Source organism: Amaranthus tricolor, chromosome 2 (genome assembly GCF_026212465.1).
Source record: "Amaranthus tricolor cultivar Red isolate AtriRed21 chromosome 2, ASM2621246v1, whole genome shotgun sequence".
Taxonomy (NCBI): Eukaryota; Viridiplantae; Streptophyta; class Magnoliopsida; order Caryophyllales; family Amaranthaceae; genus Amaranthus; species Amaranthus tricolor.
In genome coordinates this window covers 8,475,810-8,494,940 of record NC_080048.1, presented here as the reverse complement: position 1 = coordinate 8,494,940, position 19,131 = coordinate 8,475,810, and the positions used below count along the sequence as shown (strand labels likewise).

General features: G+C 33.6%; 2 protein-coding genes across 2 annotated transcripts; both read left to right on the top strand.

Annotated features, from left to right (window-relative positions):
• The first annotated feature begins 2,208 nt into the window (after nucleotides 1–2,208).
• Nucleotides 2,209–5,385, top strand: LOC130805477 (uncharacterized). Its single transcript, XM_057670253.1, has 8 exons — nucleotides 2,209–2,280; nucleotides 3,045–3,340; nucleotides 3,427–3,483; nucleotides 3,560–3,674; nucleotides 3,867–4,167; nucleotides 4,244–4,397; nucleotides 4,499–4,988; nucleotides 5,074–5,385. The coding sequence occupies exons 1-8, from the start codon at nucleotides 2,209–2,211 to the stop codon at nucleotides 5,383–5,385; spliced, it is 1,797 nt and encodes a 598-aa protein (XP_057526236.1).
• A 4,459-nt stretch (nucleotides 5,386–9,844) lies between these two features.
• On the top strand, nucleotides 9,845–18,708 carry LOC130806196 (novel plant SNARE 13). Its single transcript, XM_057671188.1, has 10 exons — nucleotides 9,845–10,375; nucleotides 11,822–11,914; nucleotides 12,353–12,446; nucleotides 15,623–15,660; nucleotides 16,066–16,163; nucleotides 17,412–17,491; nucleotides 17,577–17,633; nucleotides 17,710–17,802; nucleotides 17,898–17,972; nucleotides 18,341–18,708. The coding sequence occupies exons 1-10, from the start codon at nucleotides 10,299–10,301 to the stop codon at nucleotides 18,446–18,448; spliced, it is 813 nt and encodes a 270-aa protein (XP_057527171.1). The 5' UTR covers nucleotides 9,845–10,298; the 3' UTR covers nucleotides 18,449–18,708.
• The last annotated feature ends 423 nt before the right edge of the window (nucleotides 18,709–19,131 follow it).

The window sequence follows — 19,131 nt, the reverse complement described above, 5'->3', positions numbered from 1 at the left end:
GATAGGGTTTCAAAAAAGCTATCACCACTCCGAGGTAGTATTTGAAAACAAATGTTAGCTCTCGTCATTATCGGTGGTTTGATTACCCATATGTGCACAATCCTTATTCTATCCATGCACAACTTTCTTTATTTTTGATACAAGTTCCGATTATATATTTGATAATCTTTTTATTTTTCTTAAACTAAGCAATAATAATTATTCTTCAACGATGTTCATAATTAGCAACTGTGGAGCAATTAACTAGAGAATTCCATTGCATCCACCTGATAAACGCATTTTGTAACACTTTTATAGCCCATTTTAGTCACTTTGCTAATTGAAAATAGCTTTATAATATATTGATATGCTCAATCTTTGAAAATTTACTCTTTTTTTATAGTTGGTGGTGGTTTAGTACATTTTGCAGGGCTAAGAGATGGACCCTTGAGAGCATAGAAGAATTGAATTTAGCTTGAATATTCATTTTCTTCCACGTTCATCTTCACTAGACACTTTCCTGTTACATTGAAAATAAGAACTTAATCATTCAAACTTACAACTTAACTTTGTGTCAAGAGATTAATCAATCCATTAGTCATATATGCTTCTAATTGGCTAAATCATATTCCTATCATCCTTAAATGATTACATATATATAATTGAAACATTGGTATCAAATCTGAAATTAACCTTCACTAGTAAGAGATTAACCTAAAATTCTGATATTATGGATAATGTAACTTGTATTATTGTTGCTTTGATTTTATCCATGAGTGAGTAATTTCATCCATGAGGGTAAAATTGACTGCTTTCGTCTAGTACTTCCTCTCAAGGGGGTACAGATATAGATTATCCGTCACCGTCCCTCACCCAGACCCTGTTTTTGAGCGGGATATTGGGTTGATGTTGATGATGATGATTATGAGTGAGTAATTCTCCTCTCGGGTCAACGGATGTAAATGACAATATTAATATGATAGAAAGTTGGAAACTCTATTGTTAAAGCCTAGTCAGCCTAATAAATAGAGTAAGATTAGCTAATCCCAGAAGATGCACTAATCGTTTTCCGATCTCCAATCATAGCTTGTTATACTAGAAATATGAAAGGAATTTAAGACATATGAATCATACTAATATTCGGTAGCCCAAAAGCTACCCTTATTAGGAGTCCTTTGAGACATTGTCAGTCCTAAGGACGATGGATCATATGCTTAAAGGAAATTACATGTCTAGTATAACCAAGAAGTTAAAGAACTTAAACAAAGTTAGTGGGTTGGACGAGTTATAAGCCCAGAAGCCGAAGCTCCTAAGCCAATCACTAAACTATAAAGCATCTATACCTGGAAGTTGTGATGCTAATAATCAGTTAACTTTGTTTATAGCTAAGGACCATAATCCAACCTAATCATAAGTCCCTTACCATATTAATAAGTCACATCCCCGAGCCCTAGAATAAATATTAATTGAATAACAACTAATAAGAACTCGTTGTAATCCTAAACAAAATTCTAAAATCCAACAAAACCTTTGATTACCACCATAACTAAAGTGCATACTTAACTAGCTTCCTTGTGGATCGACCCCGTACTTGCTAACTATACTAGTTGTAGTAAGTAGTTTGGAAATTTATTGTTTGAATGACCCCTCGAGAAATTAAACGACCTTGGGTACCCGATCACCACCCATAATATCCTTGCTGATTTTATTTGCCACCACACATTCTATTGACCATGTTCTCCACATCATTTTCTATGTATCATATACATAATAAATGTCCAGTACATGTTCTATAGAATGAAGGCATTAGTTCAATACAATATATAAAGTAACAAATATTAAGAGGAAATTGACAAATACTTGGAAAAACATTACAGATAGCTTGGGATAATCTCTCATCACAAGTGAGTCATAATTGCATTAAGAGTTTGACTATCCCCAAGAATATCTCTATACCTCTCCAGCACCCAAGTGTAAGGGACTATATTCTTATTTCTAAAGCTACTAAGAATTTGTGATTTATTGGTGTCATACCAACAATCTCAAGTAGAGGACACTTCTTGTCGTTGGACTTGTAGGTGGTGTCAATAAGGGCAATTACGGTCATGTATGCAAAAACTAAATTGAAACTAAATGGATTTAAGGTTTTCCTAGTAACCTAATCAGATTTTCTTCAATATCGATGTTTGTTCAAACCACATAGTTACGCTCAGTTATTAAATACATACAATGTTGTATAGGAAATCTAACATTCATCTCTTCAAGCCTAATGGCTTGCCTTATGTTGCATATTTGATTCATGTTAGCATAAACGGAAGGATATTTTTTCTCGATCGAGGTTATAATGAAGGCCGGTTGTCAGATGATCTTGAGTGTCATTAGAAATCTTCTATAGACTATAAAATGCTTGTTGTGTCTTGATTTATCACCAACACACACTTTAACATTCTAGTGCAATATGCTATATTTACGGCAATATCCAATAATCATAAACAAACAACCGCATGCTCTAGATCTTGTTCCTTGACGACCCGCATTATCTAAGTCATACACCTGACCTCTGATCTCGCCGTATTGATGAGAACGTAAATAAATACTAACTATAGAATGACCTTTCTTTTGTTTATAAGAAGTACGAGTGAAACAAAATCCAATAGGATTAACTATCTCGTCCGCCCAAATATTCAATTCATCTAATAATTTGGAATAAAATAATCTACATCGTCACCACCATAATTCATCCAAGATATCCTATATAAATTTTAAAAATTAAATTAGTTATTTAAAAACATAAAAAAGGACCAAGTCGCACATTTTGCGCGACTTGTTTTTTTTAAAAAAAAACAATGTAAATTTTAAAATAATTAATATAGAAATTGAGTTATGAAAATTTACAACGTAGTGAAAAAGTTAACTTTCTTCAATTTTAATACACTTATTACTGATAATGACACTTTCCTACACAACATGTCATAGTCACTATAATTTACAAATTATGACTATTTCATAATTAAGGTAATACTCGCTAGTGTCTCCTTGAGAGTTGAATGGTGTTTCCTTGATAGGAGTTGAATGCTTTTGCTCTGAAACTCAATATGAGTAAAGCCTATGACAGAGTTGAATGGTGTTTCATTGAGAGAGTTATGATCAAAATGGGGTTCAATGATTCGTGGGTGCGTCGTATTATGAGTTGTATCACTAGTGTCGCGTTCTATTTTAAAATAAATGGTGCTGTGTGTGGGGATGTTGTGCCCTCGAGGGGTTTGAGACAAGGGGATCCAATTTCTCCGTATCTTTTTATTATCTGTGCTGATGCTTTCTCGAAATTGATCTCCTTTGGCATTGAAAAGAGACATTCACGGCATCCATATATGTAGGGGAGCCCCCACTTTATCTCATTTGTTTTTCGCTGATGATAGTATTCTTTTTGCTAAAGCATCGGTGCAGGAATGCTCGAAGGCAGCTAATATTATTAGGAAATATGAGAGAGCGTCCGATCAAAAAGTGAATATATTATTAGGAAATATGAGAGAGCGTCCGGTCAAAAAGTGAATTATGATAAGACCAAAATTTATTTTAGCAAAGGGGTTCATCAACAGCTTCGGAATTCGATTGTGAATATTCTTGGGGTAAAGGAAGTGGATAGATATGCAAAATACCTAGGCCTCCCTACAATCATTTGTCGGTCAAAGAAGGTGATTTTCTCGTGTTTAAAGGACCGTGTTTGGAAAAGGCTTTAAGGATGAAAGGAGAAATTTTTATTTAGAGCTGGTAAGGAGGTGCTCATCAAATCTGTTATCCAAGCTATTCCCATTTATATGATGAGCATCTTTAGATTACCTAGTAGTTTTATTGATGAGTTACATGGTTTGTTTGCTAATTTCTAGTGGGGTACGAGTAGAGATCGAAGGAAGATTCATTGGCATAATTGGAGTTATATGTGTTTACCAAAAAGTAAAGGAGGAATGGGGTTTCGAGATTTAAAATGCTTTAACACAGCTCTACTTGCAAAACAATCGTGGCGACTACTTGAAGGTGCAAACACTCTCCTCCATGATGTTTTCAAAGCTCGATACTTCAAGCACACCTCTGTTTTGGAAGCGCTTCGAGGTCACGACCCTAGTTTCACTTGGAGAAGTATTTGGGGGGCAAAATCTCTTCTTATAGAGGGCTTAGGATGGAAGATTGGTAATGGGCAAAAACGTCCGAGTTTGGCACGATAAATGGGTTCCAAAAGACCAAAATATTATTGCTCTCACTCCAGGGCCTGCTAATGACCCAAACCTACTGGTGTCGGAGCTTATATACTTTGACAATGCCTGTTGGGATTCTGATGTCCTTGCTCAACAGTTTGATGAATACATTATCGCTGCTATTTTGACCGTGCCTCTGTCATATAGGTGGCCTACCGACAGCTTGTATTGGTTTATAAATTAAAACGACATTTTTTCAGTAAAGAGTGGTTATTGGTCGGCCCTCTTCGGTCACAATCATGAGGATGACAGCCCAAATGCTGCAGTTATTGTAAGGTTTGGTCAACTGTATGGCTTATTCCAGGTCCTCTGAAGCTTAAACATTTCATTTGGCGTCCTTACAAAGGGTCTCTAGCTACGAAGAATGTGCTAAGCCAGAGATATTGTGTTCCTTCCCCTTCTTGTGACAGGTGTAACGAAGGTCCGGAATCCATCACCCATGCCCTCATCGATTGCTCTAATGCATCACCTATTTGGGGTCACCATGTTGCTCGGGGCTTGCTCATTGATGTCCCTCGATCTTCTTTCTATGATATGTTCTGTTGGCTGTATGACCGTGCTACAAAAGAAGAATTTACCTCTATTTTTACTACCTTGTGGGCTGCATGGTTCCACCGAAACAAACAAATTTTCGAGGGTGCAAATGGCGATCCAGTGATATTGGCAGCCAGCTTCAACAAATTGGTGACAGATTATAATGGATACTCCTCTAAAACTGGTGTCTCCATCAAGCTATTCTCCTCCTATCTTGTCTTGGTTGTCCCCCCCCCCCCCCCCCCCCCCACAGCGAGGATGGGTTAAATTGAACTTCGACGCTCATGTACCGAATGAAGCAAACTAGGGTTTAGGCGTGGTGTTCCGTGATCACGATGGAAAGATCCTGCTTGTTGGTGTTCGTAGAATCAAGGCAAGATGGCCGGTGGAAGTAAGCGAAGCTGCGGCTGCTTTATTTGGTCTCCAGGTTGCTGCCAGAAATAATTTTGAGCTTGTGCATATGGAGGGTGACTCTTTGAATGTGATATCAGCAGTCTCGAACAAATTGGAGGGCTCTTCTCCTATCCATCTTCTTTTTTATCATATTTTGCTTTTAATTAAGAGTATTCCTGGTTTTTTTTTAATTGTAGTTTTGCTGAGAGACATGACAATTCGTTAGCCCACTTTATTGTTAGATGGGATACGGGTATTGCTAATGAAAAGATTTGCATGATTCCTTTATCCCAAGGTCTTCAAATCTTGGCTGAACTTATTTATGATAATGGTTCTCAATTTCACTCAAAAAAAAAAGTTATACTCTCACCGTTCTTTAATGAAGTTTTCACAAGAAGTATCAACGCGAATTAAGAAAAATATAATCTTTTAGATAGTGAATATACTGCCTTCGTCTCTTTTCAAACGTCTCATTTGCTTTTTGCATGTTTGTTAATGCTTAGTAATTCAATTTTTAATATCTTTAACTATGCATGATTAAAAATAATTAAAAATAGATATTAATACACCTTTTGTTAAGATGAATCAAACAAGATCTCATTTGACTATATTTTAATTTCATAGATTAAGAATAAATTACAAATTAAGAGTGATTGATAAATAGTACTCAAAAAGCATATGAGACGTTTGAAAAGAAACGAATGGAGTATTATTTTAATGAATAATAAATTTAAGGGATATTATCAATGGTACCTCTGTACTATAGAAAAATAACAATGGTACCCCACTGTATTTCAGTGGTACCCCCCAAGTATATGCTAATTACAACCGTGACACTAATAATGAATTTTCCGTTAAATGTCATTAAAAACCAACCATGGTTTGTTTGTGATTCATTTGCTTCCCTCTTCTTTTTCCCTCCTAACCCGTACTTACTTACTCTGTCTTCATCATCATCTCCCTGCGTTGATCACGCCATTGTTGAAGCTTCATCTTTCTCATTGCTGCTTTCGTTGACGTTGGTAAGTTCCCTATTCTTTCCTCATTTTTTTCTGTACATGCAAGATGTTCGGTTGTTTGAGTTATTACTCTAAATGTCAAGTAAAATGTCGCAATTTTTATTTATTTTGTCGTCCTAAATGTTCCGATCTTTAGGGTTTGTTCTTGAATTTTGTGGTTTAAAGGTGTTCTGAGTCGTTTTTGTAATGGAAAAGCCCTAAAATTTAGGGCTTTTTTGAATTCTGAATGTATTTGGCATTGGATGATGGATGTTGTTTTTGTTTTTGTTTTTTTTTTTTTTGTGTTAACAGATTGTAAATGGATGATAGGGTAAATCAACTTTGGTTGTCAGTTTGAACCAACGCACATGCCTTTGCAATGTCTGGCAACTCACTGGCATGCAATGAGAGCGATACTTCATGAAGGTCTTGATCCACAATCCTTGGTTGATGATTGGTATTCAGTAGAGAAATATAAGTTGCCCTATCATCACAGCATTAAACCTATCCCTGACCAGGATAAGTGGCCAGCAACTGAACACCCTACTATATTACCTCCTGTGCTCAAAAGAGGTGTTGATAGGCCTTGTAGGAACCGAAAGAGAGGTGATGATGAAGAGAGGAAGGCAAAGAGGAGCAAGACAATAAAATGTGGGAAATGTGGGGATTTTGGTCACAACAAGTCTAGTTGCAAGGGAGGGGCAACAAAAAAACAGAAGGCAGCAGCAATAAACACTAATGATGCTTCAACTTCCAAGTGCAAGGGAAAGAGCAAAGCAAAATGATTAGTATTTGTGTTATGTGAATGTAAGTACTTAACTTCTGACTTCATATGGATGAACAGTACATTAATCCTCTTTTGTATACCTAATTGATGAACAGTACATTAATCCTCTTTTGTATAACTAATGGATGAACAGTAGATTAAACCTCTTTTGTAAAATTAATGTATGATTATGGATGCAAATTACGTAAGATTGTATTCCAGATTGTATTAATTATGTAAGATGTTGGATGAATAGCAACAACTTGGTATGCAAATTGATCTAATTACAACTTTTTGGTAATGAACAGTACAACCTTACTTTTACAAGGCAAGAACCAACACAATACCTAAGCTTACATATATGGAAACCATTACAACGCTTACAATCTTACTTTACAATCGCAAGAAAAACCAATAATAGGTAGAACATTACAACAAATTTCATGAAAACTAGAACCTTAAGTAAGTTATCAACCTTCTTGGACAGCCCTTCAACAGTTGCTTTGAGTTCATTAAATTGTTCGCCATTCAACATTACAGGTGCAGCACCTTGTACCTCTGCAGGTGTAGCTTCATCAATGTTTTCCTTCAAATCAGCATCAAAACCCCATTCAAATGCTTGGCACGACATACATTTGTAGTAGATTCTTCCCAGATTGTTAATTGAACCCGAAACCCTAATATCATAGAATTTTTTTGGGTCACAGTAACATTTCTTCAACCTTACCCAGCTATCACCAACTTCAATGGAATTAACGTTAGGGCTTCCATGTCGTCTTTTGGTATTACCCGAATACACTTTACCGCAGAATGATGAGATCCTTGAGGAAGCAGCCATGGAAGCAGAGAAGGAAGAGGAGATGGAAAAGAGAAGAAGAAGATCGTGTGTTTGAATTGATGTTGGATATTTAAACAATTACAAACTAACCATGATTAGGTTAAATTCAAAAGTTAACGGACATTTAAATGAAAAATCATTATTAGTGTCACGGTTGTAATTAGCATACACTTGGGTGGTACCACTGAAATACACTAGGGTACCATTGTTATTTTTCTATAGTATAGGAGTACCATTGATAATATCCCTAAATTTAATTAAGGAAAGTAGGGACAATAAACAATACTCTCTTCGTTTCATTCAAATGTCCCCATTTGCTTTATGTACGTTTGCCAATACACTAATTCAATATTTAATTTCTCTAATTGTGCATAATTAAAAATTATAAAAAATAGATTTTAATACACTTTTTGTTGATATGAATCAAACAAGATCCCATTTGACTATGTTTTAATATATAAATTAAGAATAAATTACAAATTACTAGTGGTTGATGATTAGTACTCAAAAAGCAAATAGGACGTTTGAAAAGAAACGGATGGAGTATAAAAACATCAAAAGAAGGTTAGTGGAGAAAATATAGGGATCACAGCTAAAAAATATTTTTATAAAGTTAGTGAGAAATATATAAAGAATATAAAAATGTTAAAATGAATTAGTGGAAGATTTGTGGGGATAAAAAATATTATATTAAAATTTAAAATGGTGATAGACAAGGTTATTTTTGTCCAATTGTGATAAAAATAGAAAGATTTTTAGTAAGAACAACAAATAGAATACGCCAAAACAACAAATAGGAACTTCTTTAAAGAACGGAATGAGTATCAATAATCAATAATCAATAATCAATAAAATATACTAATGAAGAAACGACTCAGGACATGTATAACGTTCTCATTAAAATTTTTCTCGCCTTTTTTCTATTATTAACATTGAACTTTTTGATGATTGTTTTGATGTTTAAGAAAATCATTAACTCATTAAAAATATGATATTTTTCTATTATTGACATTGAAATTTTCTATTATAAATATATTTTCTTATATACACTTATAATTTTTTTTATCTCAAATCTTAAATAAAATTAAAGTTTGCTTTATTAAAAAGTGATCCAACCATAAAAAAGACAAGTAAAACATCATATACACAATCTTAAGTCTTAAGCTCAAAATTTATATTAACAATAAATAAAATAAAATAAAATATATACTAATGAAGAAACGATTTAGGATACGTGTCACGTTCTCATTAAAAAAATTTTCACCGTTTTTCTATTGTTGACAAGGAAACTTTTTATAGTTATCTTAATATTTAAGAAAATAATTAACTCATTAAAAATATAGTAATATTTTTTGATTGATTATAAGTATATTTCCTTATATAAAACTATAATTTTTTTATCATAAATCTTACATAAAATTAAAATTTGCTTCATTAAGAAGTGATTCAACCACAAAAAGAGAAAAATAAAATAATCTAATTTTCTATTATCATATACACAATCTTATGTTTTAAGTTCAAAATTTATATTATATTTTATATTCAATCATACATGATAAAAATCTATAAATTAAATTGAAATATAATATATTGATGAAAAACCTAAAATCTTTCAATGATGGGATCAATTTTTTTTATAATAAACAAAATATTTTATTGCATGTTAAAATTTGTAGTAATTAAAATTTAATATAAACTATTGACAGACATTTCTTAACTTATATAGTTTAATGATATATTTAGTTTGATAAAATTTATTAATTGATGACAATTTTTTGTCTATTTTTTCACATATATATAATTGTATAATAAATTATTTTTTCACTTTGACAATTATATTATTATAACAAATACAAAGATTTAAATATTAAGTATATGTTGTAAATGAATTAATTCTATAAATTAATATTAATGTATTTATACAAGTTGTATTTATTACATTCGTGTTTTATACGGAAATCTATTTAATATAGTAATAATAAAAAAAAACATTTACATATTCAAAAAATAAGATGACCCCACCCAAACCAACGTCAATATTGTTTGTAAAACAAAACAAAGGAGAAGTCAGACAAAACGTAATCTGGCAGCCTGTAAACATTCATAACCAATTCACTCCCTTTTCCTTTTCTTTTTTTTTAACACTATTTTCTCCATCTTAAACTTTCCTCCATTTGCCCCCAAACATTCAATCATTCCTTCCTCCCACTACTCCAGTTTTTGTCTCCTCAAGAACCCTAATTTCTCTCTGTCCCTCTCTCAATTATTCTCTCCCAATAATCAATTTCTAATCTTTTTTACTTTTGTTTCTTTCTATACCCTGACAACTCACGATTAGGGTTCCTCTTTTTTGCAATTTCATTAGATCGACTAGCTCTTCACTCGATCCAATTTCGTCTTCAAACTCTCATTTTTCCGTTAGATTTGCTACTACTTCTGCATTTGTGATTTTGGAAAATTATGTACTCTAATTAGGGATTTGGATTTGTTTTTAGTGGAGGAGTTTATTTTGCCGGATTGTGTTTATTCCGGCGATAATGGCGACTGATATACCAATGAATCCTCAAATGGAGCAGATCCATGGGGAACTCCGAGACAATTTTCGAGCTCTTGCGTAAGTTCCTGTCTTTTGCACCTGAGTTGTTTGTCTCACTTGGCTATTGATTTATACCATTATAATATTGATTTACTGCTTTATTTAGATTGGTTTCGTATTTGATGGGAAATGCTGTCCTGGGATCATGTTTAAGTGCCTAAATTTGTTGTGCGAGATTTATTTTTTGATAACGAATATTTAACGTTAACAGTAGTGTATGCTAGTCGTTGCTTTTATTCTTGTGAAGGGAACTTATTTGTTAATGTAGATTACTGCCATTGTAGAGAAAATTATGGTAGCTTTCCTGGTTTAAACTCACTTTAATATTGGTGTTTTCTTTCTTGTACCAAACCCTAATTGTGTTTATGTTAGAAAAGTTATAACTTTAATATTTTTCATTACCCTTTTCCTTTCTTAATCATTTCCATTCCATTTTCATATCGTGCTCCATACCAAATGACCCCAAAAACTTTCTAGAAATTATAAAACCAACAAATGAAAGTCATATAAAGATTATGTTGTGGGCAAGCTATAATCTTAGATAGTTCAGAGTCTAGTTGGTTCATGAGTTTCTGAACCATGAATGGTCAAAGGTTGTAACCGACTTACCCCCATAGAAAAAATAGCAGATCGCGATTGCGGTATTAGTTGTGAATTCTCAGATGCTCACACCTATCAGTGTTATGACTTGTTCGCAGACATCACAATGTGAATTGTCACACATGAAAGAAAATCCATTTAATTCAAGTTTTCTAGAACATATATTTAAGTTAAATCTTATAATAGACCTTTTAGAATCTAATATACTTTAAAATAATGTAAATAATTTCTAATATGTCAAAATTACACCAACATGATTTTGTTATGTAACTGTTCGATAGGCTTAAAATTCATTTCATCACCCTCAATCTATCTAGAAATAGCTAAATGAAGAAGGCTGATCTTATGTTTTTTCTTTTTTATGATTACAAAAGTAAATTGTCGGCTAGTGAAGGTAAAATCTAATGAATTAAGTTAATGGTGGCTATCTCAAGCGCTGATTCCAACGCAATTATTGAGATACATTATGCACCAGGTTATTTTTGAAATATTGGGGATCATTAGGATTAGTATTTTATAAAGAGATGTCAAAAGAATAAAGTTCTCAAAAGATTTCACAAGATTAGCACAAATAGCACTTGATTCTACACTTCTACTTATGCAATGTCATGATGCGTGCTTGTTTTACTTTGTGTTGTAAGAATTTTCAACTTTATTTGGTATATTTGCATCACACAATTGTTTTGAGAATGAGTTGTACATCTTTAGTACCCTTTTATATAAACATAGGATTATTTTTTGGAATCTATTTGAAAGGAAAGGGAGAGGAAAGGGATAGGGGGGTTTGGTTGAGGGTTGGATGGAATTGTTACATGTTTAATTTTGTGTGCTTATGTTTTCATGTGTCCATGTTTTATCTTGTAGGAATGGTTTCCAGAAGCTGGACAAGATCAAAGACCCTAATAGACAAAGCAAGCAACTGGAGGAACTCACAGGCAAGATGAGGGAATGTAAAAGGTATCCCAAATCTTGATATGCCACTTATTTAATATCCAACGTGCAATTTGAGAAGTTTGGGGCTGTTGTGGTGCTAAAGAATGTAGAATAGCTCAATTGCGCACCTCATGAATTTAAACATGAAGATTTCTCATTAAATTGTTCCTTGATGAATTATGATCTTTAGCTAGGGTTCTCTGCACCGTGAGAAAACCTTCTATTCTCCCTGTCATTCTGTTTTGTGGTATCTTTTCTTGATTTGAAAAATATCTACTTTGATTTCTTAGTACGTAGGTTTCATATATCTTTCCTTTTCCCCATTTCTTCCTTTGCTCTCCCCTACTCCCCGATGTTCTCTCTTTGTCTCTAACAAATATGGGAAGACTATAGAGTTGTTTGATACTTGTGTATATTGGAAAGTTAGTTTTTGAAAACCCCTTGCTTCCTCTTGCTACTTAGATTGATCAAGGAGTTTGATCGGGAGATTAAAGATGAGGAGGGGAAAATTCCACCAGAAGTCGATAAGCAACTCAATGATGAGAAGCAATCCATGGTTAGTGACCTTTCTTTACTCTTAGAGGATCTTGATCCAATCTAAAAACTTAATGAACATTTAGTTTTTTACTTGTATGCCTTTCAAAATATAGTTCTTACTTGGGGTAGAAGTGCTTTTTAGATTCACTGAGTTTCATAAACACTATGATTGTTGTAGCTACATAAATTTGTAAAATCTATATATGCAATAAGCCAATAACAAAAAGCTGACAATGTTCCAATACTTTAAAAGAGGTTCTTACATGCGCGATGTTAAGGGATCTCATATGTAGGATTTATGCTCTATGCACCCTCATTCCCTTGTTCTTGCAATAAAAAGGAGGTTGTTTGTTTGACCGTTGATATTGAATTTTATCTATAGCTCAGCATAAATAAGAAGCCCGTATCATTTAAAGAGTCGTGCTATTGTAGTTTGTATAATTTGAAATCAAAGAACTAAGAGTTTATGGCTTCGTTGGAAATGGATAGTGGAAACTTGTGAAATGGGCATAGGAAAACTGTGTTTGTGTGTGTGTGTGTATATATATATATATATATATATATATATATATATATATGATAAATACATTATATTTCATAGGTTCATCAAATGGAGATCAGGTGTTGGTGAAATTTACTTTTTGACCTAGATATATATCAGTTGTATTAAATGTTTGTAGCTTATGGGTTGTTGTAACACCCGAATTTCCTCCCGTCCTTTACGAAATTCCGACCCCTTAACGAAACCAAAACCGTAAAGGACGGGAGGAAATTCGGGTGTTACAGTTGTGCATAATGATATTATTACAAACGAGGGAGCTATTGCCAATTGGGTTTAAAAAATGAAGAAGAATAAGGGTAAGAGTTTGCACCAGTGACGCATGATGTTTTGTATGTGATGATGAGTTCTTGTTAGTTAGTTTGTTTATTTATCATTTTTGGTTTTCTTGAGGGTGGGCAGCCTTCTGGTCCGTTATTTTTTATTTCTGAAGTTAGTTTTGTCCTCTTATCTAGTCCAATGATTAGAATATTGAGGAAGATTTCTAAATGTTTGTAATTATGTATTTTCAAGTGTAATGCACATGATATTTTTTATGAAGCTTCAGTGTATGTATCTTGTGATGAGGTAAGGGGAGACTTTGATCACTTGAAAGATGGAATGACATTCTTTTACTTAATAATATTGTATATTTATTGTTCTTTGGATTTTTCCTTTTTTAGGACCTTGATTTGGGTTACAAGTCCACTTTGGTGCCCTAAGGTTCTCTAATGTTAATGTTCTAAACATTATTGATCTATAGTAAATGGTAACCATAGGGAACTAATGTGAAACAAGTCCAAATATAAACACAGGAGAATGAAATCAATGAAATTGAAGGTCACCAAAATAAATTTAGCGAAACCAAAAGGCACCAAACTCTTGGACACGAAAATAAAAATTTTATTTATTGTTTCATTGTTGATACAACGATTTTTTGTTTGTTATCAATTATTTGAATTTGATCGATTGAGGGGGAGTTATTGGAAATTTTTTCAATGATGTACATTAGGTGTGAAATTGCATTAATTTAGCACTTCCTCTAGCTTTTAACAGTTATACTTTCCCTGAACAACATTATAGTTTTAGTTGCTATGCTTTCCATTTTTGGCAAACAATATATAAACAAATATACCATTTTAACCTTACTTTAAATTACACATTTAATTTATTAACTCTATCAAAATTGCTTTAAAATTTTCATAGCCGCGCCTGCCCGCCTGGGTATGCATTTAAACCCCGTCATTGGTATACCCTTCTTATATTCACTCATAGTCCACGTTTTATGCTTTATAAAATCTAAATTCTTTACAAATTTATAGTACATTTAATTTTATTTAAATCATATCATGTGATAAAATAAAATTAATATTCTTTATTGTTTGTCAATAATTTTTAATAAAATCATAAAAAGTTGATATAAAGTGGTACAATGTAGATATGAGGTGGACGGGTATGAGGCGGGGTGGGTGGGTATTGGGTGCGGTAGGTGGATATTAGGGTTTTTAGTTAAAATTTGTCTTTTTAGATTTAGTATTTAAATTAGCATTTACTTTCTAAATTTGGCAAGAAATTTTAGGCTTTTAGTTGTAGGGAAGATTGAGGTTAAGTTCATAGGTTTGATTGTGGCTGTGGGTTGAGGATGGTGATAATGGGTTGGTGTGGTGGGGCTCGTGGTTGTGGCTAGTGCAGTGTTGGTGGTTTTGTGTTGGTGCAATTTGTTTGGTGGTTATGGGTGGTGTGGTGACGGTGGTGTTTATGGGTGGTTCGATGAGGTGGTAGACTAGATGAGGTTTTTTGATGAATGATTGTAGCCCCTCCTAATAAGTTTGGGAAAAAATTGTCTTGAGAAGCGTTGCTAAAGTAAGTGTAGCTATTTGGAACCGGAGGAATTATTTTAGAAGTCCGTTTAGTGTATAGAATATCTGAAGAATGTAGATAATGGAGACGTCAACCCAGACTTCTCTTGTGGACTAAAACTAGGTGTTTTTAAAATGTAGCATAAGAAGTAAGAATAAATCTAATACCAAAGGGAAAGTTCCATAGGACTTCTAAAATATTGTCAGAGGAAAAAGATTTGTAGGAATACAATGACGTATAGAATTAGAAGGAAGATGTACAACAAAAGCTTGGGACGGAAAATATTGGGCATAAGGAGACCTTTCTTTTTTGGTTTGGTTATCTGTGGTGTGGTGTACTGTTGTCTTCGTAAGAATAGAAGAGAATCGTAAGATAAGTAAAAAGTTAAAGTTAAACTGAGAGGGTCTTTTGAAAAGTCAAAAGAGGCTATGAACTTGGCTAGCAGGAGTGGAAAAAAATGACATGATGAATTTGGGAGCAGATAGCTGAATACCAAAATGAAAGGGGGAAAATGATTTTCTTGCATGATTGAGGAGATAAACTCATTGCTCATGTGACTACTTTATTTTTTGGCTGATTGTTGTAACAGTCCAAATGTTGTGGTGAGAGTTATGTCACAACCTATTTCTGATTATAAAGTTTCACTGCATCCTATATGGGAGAAGATGCATTAATTAAATGGTTGTTTTTTGTACATTTACACGCCATTTTAAGTGTATATAAAGCTAGACTATATGATTACCTTTTGTTTCTTTCTTGTAATTGTTGTTTATCTTTTGCTTTCTTAATGTTTGCAGATAAAAGAGCTAAATTCATATGTGGGCTTACGAAAGACGTAAGTCAACCTTCGCACCTCAACCAAATTTTGTCAATTTGCTGTTTTCTTGGTTGGTGATTTGATTAGTAATAACTTCCAGTGGGTTGATAATTTAGATTCAGACTTGATTTACAGCTTTTAATACTAGAAATATTGTATCCTCAAATGGTTATTTGAAACAAATTTCTAATATTTTCCCTGTTTTTAAAAAAGATGAAAGTGGAAACACAAATTTTGTATTTGAACTGACCAAATTTATTGGACCAGAGCCTATTTACACTCATGAAAATTGACCAAACTATTGACCCAATATAATTATGGTCACAGTGAAGAACTGATTCTCTAGATCAATTTCTTGATAATCTAATGCTCTATCTCATCCGTTTGATTCTTCGTACTCTGTTGCCACTTATTATTTTGCAGGTATATGAGCACCCTTGGTAACAAGAAGCTTGAATTATTTGACATGGGAGCTGGAACCAGTGAACCAACAGCTGCAGAAAATATTCAGATGGCTTCATGTGAGATATATGCTTAATGATATCACTTCTCGTTTGTACTTTATAGAGCAAAATAGCATTTGGATGTGGTTGGCATCTAATACGTGATCATTTTTATGCTTCACAATTAAATAAGTGGATTGTCCTGATCTGTGTTTTGAATAAGAGGGGGGGGGGGGGGGGGGGGGGGGGAAGATTAAGGAACTAGGTCAGTTCTTGGAAATTTAGATGTGCTTAACTGTCTCTTATCTATTAGGTTCCATGTGTGACGTGTCCAGTATCCGTAAGAATCTTTTGTAGTTTATTGTTATTTGATTTCCATTGTGTTACCATCTGTCTACAAAGATATAATTGTTTATCCAATGAAAATTTGCTGTATTCAACTTCTTACGGATGAATTTTGTGCTAAAATAAAGTCGCTTATATAACTAGAGGTAGCAGAATTTACATTGTTCAACAGCGTCTCGTCTCCATTAAAGGGCAGTGGATGTGTGTTTATGAATCCCCTTTCTTAGGCTTACCTGCCTTTAGATGAGGCTTTCGAGTACGAGATCTCTGGCAAGAAAGGTGGATAGTTGGGAGCGCGGGATTTAGAAAGAATTTATGTAGTGTTTGGGAACAAGTATTTCATTTTAAATTATGGATTTCAATTATGAAATCATAAATGGAGAATTTGATAATGACAAGGTTTGGGTAGTCGTTCTCAAATTCTCAACTTTAACTACTTTAGAAACAATGGTGGATTTGATCCAAATCCAAATTTGAAAATTTTTGATTTGCCAAACGATAAATTTGAGCCAATTTCAAATTTTCAAATGAAATCATTGTTGCCAAACATGGGATTAAGGGGTTTTCAAAGCTGTCTTGGATGGAGGGGGTTAATAAACATAGTTTTTGATAAAAATAATAGCACCACATGCCTTTATGGACGAACACAGGCAGTCTTTTGCTGTATGGGATTTAAGTGTTTTGTTATTATTGTATTCATCAGAAACTCGGGTTCTGCAGTGGCTTGTTTTGACAGACTTTATTTTTTAGTTCGCAACTTAGTGTTCTGTTTTTTTTAAACCCTTCTCATTTATTCTTCTAATGAGACCGATTAAATTGTCATTATAGTAGGGAGTTTTTATATTATACCAACATCTATATTTACCTGAGAATTAAGCCTCCCCTCTTCCTGACACTCCTTTGCTGAAAATGAGGCCAAAACAAGGACATGGATACTGTAAATTCCATTTCTTTGATGTTGCATTTACCTTTTCTATGCAGCAATGACGAATCAAGAGCTTATTAATGCTGGAAATAAGACCATGGATGAGACTGATCAGGCTATCGAACGTTCTAAACAGGTGAGAAGTTTACTGTAAGCAGCTCTTGGCTTGTTTAATGAAATTTTCTCCTTAACTACATAGCTTACGTGATGTCATTGCTTAGGTAGTTGTACAGACGACCGAAATTGCAACTGAAACTGCAACTAAATTAAAGGGCCAAGTAAGTTTTCTTCATTGAGCTTTGAGCTGTTTCTTTTTATACTCTGCGCAGAGAATAATCCATTGTATTGGTTCAGACTGATCAAATGGCTCGCATCGGTAATGAGCTGGACACAATTCAATTTTCACTCAAGAAGGCGTCTCAACTGGTCAAGGAGATTGGACGACAGGTCTAATATAATTGGACTTTGTATTATGTGCTGCTGGTGTTCTTATGAATATTATCATTCGTTATCATGACAGATATATTCTATCCATACTGCAGGTCGCCACAGACAAGTGTATCATGCTTTTTCTCTTTCTTATCGTTGCAGGTGTCATAGCCATTATTGTTGTGAAGGTATACTTTGTACTGCTGTCATTGTGATTTTCACTGGTCCTCCTTTTCACAAAATTGATGAAACCATTGAACAATACTTTTATTTTTCTTATAAACAAGAAAATATTTGTAGACATGCTGACAGGCGTTCTATGTCATTATCATCGTTATAATTGTTATTATGTTGGCTTAAATCATGTAGTCGACACCAAGCATTTGGCATTGCTTTTTCGGCATAAATCGGGTTGAAAAGAAGGATAAATGCATACTTATCTAGGAAACACTTTGTAGTTCATTGATATCGTACCCGAAATACTTTTTATTGGTAAACTAGTACTCTGACTATGCTGTTCTTTAGCGAAGAATCTGAAATCTTGTTTTGGCCGCAGATTATTCATCCAAACAACAAAGATATCCGGGACATTCCTGGATTGGCACCTCCAGCCCCTGCATCGAGGAGGCTCTTATACGCCAAGGATTTCAAACATTTTGGATAGTTGCTGAATTCTACTCTTTCCACAGTTGCGCTTGGAACGCTGCCCTGGTAGTTGTGCATATTGAGTTTTTGTCGTTTGTAAATCATGTCGAAGAGGTTATTGTTTACTTTCCTTTTGGCTTTTGCATTCTTTACCCAAAAAAAGTTGGCTTTTCCTGATCTTTGGTATCACCATTTAGCCTGTTGTCAATATTTCATTTTGTGTATACCCAGTGCGAGTAAATTTGTGATCATTTTTTTATTCACATTCTTATTGTGGCATTTTTTATTTTTATTTTTTGCTTAAAATTGGTTTAGATATCTGGCACATCTTTATTTACAAATTACAGTCATCAAGTGTCTATTCTCCATCGTTGAAGTCTTGTATAGGGATTTAGTTTTACACTAGAGGTCTTGGGTCAATCTCAGATCGATTTAAAATCGAATTTTGTGTTAATATTGTTTTTATTTAATTGCAAATTTATTCCAAAGTGGGGTTAAAGTGCTTGGTTATATAGTCGGATAAATAACAGATTGTATGTCAAACCCTAACTCTTATAATTGGCGATTGAAATGCAAGAATCACGTCCTTGCAATAACTCTGAAATAATACGCAAGTATTGAAATAAATGGAATTAATTATTAACTACTTGTGTACCTAAATCGAATCGAGTATTGAAGCGATGATTGAGACCAAAACTAGGA

Excerpts from the sequence above, each read along its gene's own strand:
- LOC130805477 (XM_057670253.1), top strand. The coding sequence starts at position 2,209 with ATGTTGTATAGGAAATCTAACATTCATCTCTTCAAGCCTAATGGCTTG. Across the intron at positions 2,281-3,044 it reads ATGTTGCATATTTGATTCAT|GAGTTGAATGCTTTTGCTCT; the intron begins GTTAGCATAAAC and ends TTTCCTTGATAG. Across the intron at positions 3,341-3,426 it reads ATTGAAAAGAGACATTCACG|GAATGCTCGAAGGCAGCTAA; the intron begins GCATCCATATAT and ends GCATCGGTGCAG.
- LOC130806196 (XM_057671188.1), top strand. The coding sequence starts at position 10,299 with ATGGCGACTGATATACCAATGAATCCTCAAATGGAGCAGATCCATGGG. Across the intron at positions 10,376-11,821 it reads GACAATTTTCGAGCTCTTGC|GAATGGTTTCCAGAAGCTGG; the intron begins GTAAGTTCCTGT and ends TTTATCTTGTAG. Across the intron at positions 17,634-17,709 it reads CAACTAAATTAAAGGGCCAA|ACTGATCAAATGGCTCGCAT; the intron begins GTAAGTTTTCTT and ends GTATTGGTTCAG.